At 44.1% G+C, this 6,195-nt stretch overlaps 1 protein-coding gene across 4 annotated transcripts; it reads left to right on the plus strand.

Moving 5' to 3' along the window:
• Positions 1 to 1,847: 1,847 nt before the first annotated feature.
• On the plus strand, positions 1,848 to 5,863 carry LOC147260932 (uncharacterized). 4 transcript variants are annotated; one of them, XM_086204800.1, is made up of 8 exons: positions 1,848 to 1,988; positions 2,961 to 3,185; positions 3,266 to 3,374; positions 3,455 to 3,525; positions 3,635 to 3,721; positions 3,811 to 4,155; positions 4,266 to 4,510; positions 5,426 to 5,863. In XM_086204800.1, the coding sequence occupies exons 1-5, from the start codon at positions 1,905 to 1,907 to the stop codon at positions 3,647 to 3,649; spliced, it is 504 nt and encodes a 167-aa protein (XP_086060926.1). In that variant the 5' UTR covers positions 1,848 to 1,904; the 3' UTR covers positions 3,650 to 3,721; positions 3,811 to 4,155; positions 4,266 to 4,510; positions 5,426 to 5,863. The 4 variants fall into 4 exon arrangements, with proteins under 4 accessions (XP_086060926.1, XP_086060927.1, XP_086060928.1 ...); XM_086204801.1 differs by lacking the exon at positions 5,426 to 5,863 and having other exon boundaries at positions 3,811 to 3,890; positions 4,009 to 4,155; positions 4,266 to 5,089; XM_086204802.1 differs by lacking the exon at positions 5,426 to 5,863 and having other exon boundaries at positions 3,811 to 3,890; positions 4,015 to 4,155; positions 4,266 to 5,089.
• The last annotated feature ends 332 nt before the right edge of the window (positions 5,864 to 6,195 follow it).

A 6,195-nucleotide genomic window follows, 5' to 3' on the forward strand; every position in this document is an offset into this window, starting at 1 on the left:
TGAGTCTCATTGAATGGTAAACATGTCAAATATGAAGTCATCACCTGAGGAGGTCTGCTGCTGGAATGAAGCTCCAGATATTCACAAGATAGTCTAGATCTTCAAAGAAAGCATTTTTATGTTTGATTTATTGGTCATCAGCCTGCTTCATGTGGTGTGATTTTATGTGTCCTATATTAAAGAGATCTTTGTAAACCATCGCCCCTCAGGATGTAGAATGATGTCAAAAGAGTCTTCTCTCAGCTCTCCTTTCCTCTCAGTAGAGGAGTCTCTGCTGAGGTCGTCCCTGTCAGAGTCCTGACGTCTGTGGGGATGCATCCAGAGACTCAGGCAAACAGAAGACAAGGGGAAGTGAAGTCACCTGAGAATGAGAGGGGAGGTTTGACATCAAACTAAAACAGGAAGAACAGGACACAAATGGGATATCAAAATAAGAGAGAGACCAGGAGACATGACCCCCCAGTTCCTGCTGCTTCCAGCTCTTTATATCGAGCCCCTCATACAGTGGTTGAGAGAGACCACAAATATTAAAGGTGTCCACATAAATGGAGAAGAACACAAGGTGGCGCTGGACGCTGATGATGTTTTAACATATTGAAGTGAGCCCCTAACACAGGACCTGCATTAATGAAACTCTTTGAAACACTGGGAAGCTCTGCTGGATATAAATTCTCCATTCTAAAACACAGGCTCTGACCTTTAATCCCTCACCTCCAGAACTCATGGAGGAGAACTGTAACAAAGATGTTTCTGTGGCAGTTCCCAAAGAGGTAGAAAATGTTCCAACACTGTATTTAGTTCATCAATGTACTTCTTTAATGTTAGTGATGGATCCAGGATCTCCTGCTCATGCATCCCAGGCAGAATCAATGACTTAGCTGCAAGTCACCTAATTGAACTCTTGAACATCTGGAAGTAGTCAAATTAATAATTAATTGCTAATGAACTCAAAATGATGCTCCAGTGATGTGGTTAGAGTTGCTCCTCACAATGAAACAAAAAAGCTTACAGCACCTGGTATTCCCAGGCGGTCTCCCATCCAAGTACTAACCAGGATTGTTAGTAGAGGATTTTATTTTAGGTCAGACAAGTTTTCTTTTGACTTCAAATTTCATGTCAAGATCTCAATCAATTAAAAGGTGGATTTTGAATAGGGATCCGGTTGAAACCAGTACTTTTGATTGATGTTCAATAAATCTAATAAAAAAATAAAAATAATTCTAAATAAATTAATAAATTCTAAAATAAATAATTCTAAATCAATCTGAGCAAATATTTTCTCCTGGGGTATCTCCCCAGTAGAGGGCAGCAAGAGACCAGGTTTCTAGGTTTGTTCTCTTGTCAAAACAGACGTTTCAGCGAATGTTTGGTGATTCAAAAATGTTCCTGAAGGTGTGGAAAACCCACATCAAGCCTGAATGAGCCGGTCTCTGATGATGGTATCAAAAGGACAGGACTGTGGTGCTGAGCGGTCCATTCAAATGTATTTGTCTTCATTTAGCTGTATTGTTCCAGCTACTCACTTTAGGTGGTTATTCTACTAAATTCAGTGTAGAATCAGTAGAATCACACAATAAAGCGAGGATATCAAAGTAAACATTGACTTGCAGACGCCCTCAAACCTCCCACACATTGAGTTGAGTCCAGAGTTTTAAGTTGCACTTTTAAAGTCGTCCAGCAGATGGTGCTGTTCAGAATCTGAGCCTCTATGATGTTAAGCCCCGCCCACTCCGCGGGTATCATTCATATGTTGAATTTCTCATCATTCCTTTGATGCGTCTGCGTTCTAAATCGAGAGTATAAGACCCGGAAGTGACGCAGCATTCCTCAGTCGGCCGTTGCTGGCGGCAGTGACAACCAAACTCTGTCTTCAGCACCGGTGTGCACTTAATTTTGGACCATTAATGGCTTTTTCCTGCACTGATTTCCGTCTGAGGACCAACCAGAATGAGTCTCTGCTCCGATACAAGGCGGGAGAGCGCGTCCAGGTGAGTCGACCGCAAATGTAGGAGCTTGTACCTTTGAAGGTGACGCAACAATTCGAACAACCTTTAGCCATGGGACTGCTAGCAAGTTATAGTTCAAGAACTGTCAATGAAATGAAGGTGGAGGAAAACACTGCATTGTTTCAGGGGGAAAATATACGATTATTAGTCAGTTAAAGTTATGCTAACCTGCGCTAATCTAACCTATGTGAACAATTATGTTAACCTGCGCTAAACTAACCTATGTGAACAATTATGTTAACCTGCGCTAATCTAACCTGTGTGAACAATTATGTTAACCTGCGCTAATCTAACCTATGTGAACAATTATGTTAACCTGCGCTAAACTAACCTATGTGAACAATTATGTTAACCTGCGCTAATCTAACCTGTGTGAACAATTATGCTAACCTGCGCTAATCTAACCTATGTGAACAATTATGTTAACCTGCACTAATCTAACCTGTGTGAACAATTATGATAACCTGTGCTAATTTAACCTGTGTGAACAATTATGTCAACCTGCGCTAATCTAACTCTGGAATACACGCCACCTGTTAAATAGCTTTTAACATAATACAACACTCAGTGTTTGAATCTCTTTGTTTTTTGGTTTTCCTGTCCTTTGACCTGGAGAGTGAATTGTGAAGATTAGCAGCAGAACATTGAGGAAAGTGAACGTCTGCATTGAGAATCCTGTTAATTTAACTGGGTGGTAAAAGTTGAGGTGTGATGATGAAGGCTTAGTTTCCTGAAGCTCCATACAACCCTGTGAATCACTATCAAGGGATCATCTCTCAGTAGATCAGCTCTTGTTTGTTCTAATAATTCAAGTGAGGTGTCGTGCACCCTAGAAAGGTTGAGCTGACCCGTTTAGCAGTAAATATTAATGGGTGACAAGTTAAAGGAAAAACCAACATGGCTGCTTGGACAGATATGACATGGTTAATAACCTGCTCCTCCTCTGTTCTGCAGGTGAACTTGACTCCCCCTCAAGAGGTCCAAGGGCCAAACAGCACTGGTCGAATCCACCAGGTGCAGGAGAGAGAGACCTTGAGGGACCGCTCCAAAATCCAGCAGCAGCAGGGTGGAGGAGCCATGGGGCACCCTCCCAAAAATGGAATCACGTGGTGCAGCCCACCTCGTGATGAGAGGAAGGAGCCCCAAAAGAGAGAGGACGCCGCACGCAGCATCCCAACGGTAAAGTCCCAGTCATTGTCACTGCCCGTCCTGGCTGAAGTCTTGGTGACTGGACTTGAAATCTCATGTTGTTTTGCTAGCCTGCTGCTGAGGACCATTCAAGGAGCCGAGGGGACACGTGGGGCTGCTGGCGACCCTCCCGCCGAGAGTCCAACTGGAGGGACGGGCGTCGTAGCGCCGACGTCACAGGTAGGAACTTTCAGCTAAAGCCTCTGTCTCACATGATGGGGACTGAACTTCAACCCCTTACTGTCTTTCTTTCCCTCCAGTCAAGCGTGGATGTGGCCACCTGTCCCCTGCTGCTTCATCCAGGGACCTGACCAAGTGTGTCAGGAAGCAGGTCAGCAGGCTGTCTGGGGTCCATGCTCTGATTACTTCAGTTGGTGACGGTTTGTTGGATGGGCGAGTTGCCGAAGAGCATTTTGAAACTGATTTTAATGGTCTTTCAGAGCCTCACCACCTGAGAGATGAGGCAGCATCCGGACAGGCTGCTGCGGGACGAGGCCAGCAACAAGCAGATCTGGGACTGGGTGCAGGTGTGTGTTTTCTGGTTGTGGGGTGACAGGACCACATCGGTCTGTTGGTCAATCATGGTGAACCTGGATTGTCCTCCTCTCTTTTTCAGGCCAACCTGGATGAAAGCCAGACCGCTTCTGTGGAGTTCCTCAGAGCTTTGATGACGACTGTGCAGGTCTGCCGTCGTCGGTACGTGGGACTCCTCTGTTTTGTTTGGTTTTTGACTGTCCTCATATTCGGTTCTGGGTCGTGACCCTGCTGACATGGAATTGAATACTCAGAAGTTTTCCACCAGTTTATCTGCTAGTTTCAGGCGAGCACCGCAACTGTCTGGATGCAGGACGGCTGACTAAGAGAGTCAGGCTTCTCAAGAGGTTTCTGACCGATGGACCCAAACAACTTCAGGCCCTCTTGGCCCTCCAGCAGCTGATGGCAGAGATGCATCACCCCAAAAGTGAGTGTTGACCTCCTGACCTCCCTGGAGGGTGGGATGAGTCTTGTTTTGGCTCGAAAGCCCCTAAACCAGTCCATGATAAAAGCTGCCGTGTTGTGGCGTCCCCGCAGTGCTGCTCCTGACGGTCTTTGACGTCCTCTTTGAAGAAGATGTCATTTACACCGAGGTCTTCCTCAAGTGGCGGGGAAGTGACGGTGCAGAGCAGCGAGCCTTGGAATCCGTGCGTCTCTTCTTCACCTGGCTGGGATAAGTTGAAGATGATGGCCCCCCCAAGTCCTCACCGGCACCCCAGGGGCTGCACAGGCTGCTGGAAGGAGCCGAGGACAGTTTGGCCTAAGAGGCCGGAACCACTGAGGTGAACCATGAGAACGACTGGAGCCTCTTTTCATCTTTTTAAATGCTTTTCTAATTTAAAAAAAAATTGTAATTGATTGTGTTTTTAAATAGTTTTTGTCCTTTTTTTGTTTTTGTTAATCAAAAATTGTAACTTTATTCTCAGTTTTAATGGGTCCAGATGTCTTTTTCTTTCTTTTTGTGCTTGTTTTTGTTTTTTTTTTGTTATGTTTGTTTTAAGGGAGTTTGTTTGAGGGAAAATAACCTTGATACCTAGAAAAAAGCTCCCGTCCACTGTCTGTCTGGCTGCTCTCAGGTTTTCTTCCAACCTCGGCCCTTCACCTGGTAGAAATCCACATGTTCTTAGATGTTCATGTTCCACATGTCAATATTTGCAGACATGCGTTAGGTTTGTGTCTGTTCAGAGATTCTTGGGGTAAATAACCATCCCCACAGGTTTTCATCTGTCTGAATCAGTTCAAATACATCCCTCCACACTTTGATGTGTTCATCAGGTACATATCTAGATAGAAATGTGGACCACCATCAGGTACATATCTAGATAGAAATGTGGACCACCATCAGGGACGGATCTAGATAGAAATGTGGACCACCATCAGGGACGGATCTAGATAGAAATGTGGACCACCATCAGGGACATATCTAGATAGAAATGTGGACCACCATCAGGGACATATCTAGATAGAAATGTGGACCACCATCAAGGACATATCTAGATAGAAATGTGGACCACCATCAGGGACGGATCTGAAAGCTTCTTTCTTAAAGGTCTCAGAGGTGACGCCAAATCCTCCAGGCAGAGACACTCAGTCAAAAGCATCATGGGATATCTGCTGACTTGGACAAAAAAACATGTTGACCAATGTCCCAAAAATCTCTACATCCAGATGTAAACTTGTTGAATGTCTCTTTCTAGATCTTCACCTGGTGATCATCTTTCTAGACAAATACCTGATCACCAGCTAAATACCTGAGGAACATGATGGAGGTGTGTGTACCTGATGGTGATCTACGTGTACAAAGATATCTACCTGATGAACAGAGAGAGACACTGGACACCTGAGAGAAATCTGAATAAATCTGAGCGGTGGAGGGAGATGGTGGGTGGGAGCTTTTATTGATTTGATTTTATTGTTTGTTTTTTTCCGTTATTTTATTAATCGGATCCTGTTTTTCATGCTTTTTGATGTTGGGGTTTTGTTTTTTATTTGAAAGTTGTGATGTTCACCTCTGTTTTAACAATGTGTTCTTTTGACTTTTATTTATTTATTTTTTAAAAATTGTGATTGTAGATTTTAATGTGTGTATTTTTTTGTCTATCTACATATATATCTATATCTAATATATGGATATCTATATATATATATATATATATATATATATATATATATAGATATATAGATATATAGATATAGATATATCCATATGTATAGATTTATATCTACTCCTCCTGGAACCGTCACCTTATCCTGGTGGAGGAGTTTGAGTGCCCTCATGACCCTAGGAGCTGTGCGGTCTGGTGCATTTTGCCCCTGGTAGGGTCTCCCAAGGCAGACTGGTTCTTGGTGAAGGGCCTGACAAAGAATGGTTCAAAAGACCTACAGGAAGAGGGCCAAGAGACTGAGTACCTGGCCCTGAGGGTTACCAGTCCCCCCCCCCCCCCGGGGTAGTGGCCCATGGGCGAGC

This window comes from Aulostomus chinensis, chromosome 5 (assembly GCF_037954235.1).
Source record: "Aulostomus chinensis isolate RoL2024-O1b breed Wild chromosome 5, RoL_Achi_v1.0, whole genome shotgun sequence".
Taxonomy (NCBI): Eukaryota; Metazoa; Chordata; class Actinopteri; order Syngnathiformes; family Aulostomidae; genus Aulostomus; species Aulostomus chinensis.